Source organism: Belonocnema kinseyi, chromosome 8, assembly GCF_010883055.1.
Source record: "Belonocnema kinseyi isolate 2016_QV_RU_SX_M_011 chromosome 8, B_treatae_v1, whole genome shotgun sequence".
Lineage (NCBI taxonomy): Eukaryota > Metazoa > Arthropoda > Insecta > Hymenoptera > Cynipidae > Belonocnema > Belonocnema kinseyi.
The window spans coordinates 47,393,878-47,394,820 of record NC_046664.1 but is presented as its reverse complement, the minus strand read 5'-3'; the positions used below and the strand labels follow the sequence as shown (position 1 = coordinate 47,394,820).

Below are 943 nucleotides of genomic sequence, written 5' to 3'. Positions count from 1 at the left end.
AGGAGATCGTTCAAGGATGTTACAATTTATATTTTTTAAAGAAAATTTTTAAAGGGGATACTCGTTCAGGCCCATTGATTCTGAATTTTTAAATTAAAAATAACTAATTTGATAATTACAACTTTTTCATTCATAAATTTTAATCTCATTTATGAGCCAAAAAAGGTTCGATAATCTCAGCCAAAACAAGGCTCGTCTTGAGTCAAGTAAACGTCGTCTTAGCCAAAACAAGGCTCGACTAAAGACAAGTAAACGCCGTTTTACCTGTCGTGGCCATAAAAGTAAGACGAAGGCCTATGTCTCGACTCAGTTTTAAAACGCATTCAGAGATCGATGCAATCAAGTCGAACTCAAGTCGAAGCATTTTTACCCGGGCATCTAGTTTTTCCTCTAACTATGGAGTTTTAAAAATTTTAAGTGACTGAATGGTTACTTTTTTTACAGAAGTAAAACGAGATTCTATAGCCAAGCCGCAAGATAATTATATCATAAAGCGCGGGAATGACTTTTTTGCTAAATATTATAACGGATGGGCACCGTATCATCTGGCTCATGATGACTTCTTTTTTTAGCAAATGATCCTTCAGAGAATTCTTATATTCAATTTTCAACAATAAATAAATAATTCTATGATAATGTTAATTGTTATTAAAATTTTCAATTTAATAAATTTTTGTATAAAGACTTAAGAAATTAAAAATGTGTGTTTTTTTTTAAATTAAATGAGTTCAAGATGTAAGGAATTTTTTTCTCGAGAAAATAATTGATCATATATCAAACGACCACTCTAGAGTATGTAATGACCCTGCAGTAGATAATCTTTCATTAAAAGCGCAGATATACGCAAATGGATCTTTTTATTTACATTTATTAACAAGTATAAAGTCCTAAATATTAATTAAGCAACGATAGTGTCTGTCTGCCTGTCTGCCTGTTTGCTATT

General features: G+C 31.0%; 1 protein-coding gene across 1 annotated transcript in view; it reads left to right on the top strand.

Annotated features, from left to right (window-relative positions):
* Positions 1-572, top strand: part of LOC117178481 — a 7,017-nt gene extending 6,445 nt beyond the window's left edge. The window contains exon 4 of the mRNA XM_033369908.1: positions 445-572. Within this exon, the coding sequence (XP_033225799.1) occupies positions 445-572 (128 nt within the window). The remainder of the gene's footprint in view (positions 1-444) is intronic.
* Positions 573-943: the final 371 nt, after the last annotated feature.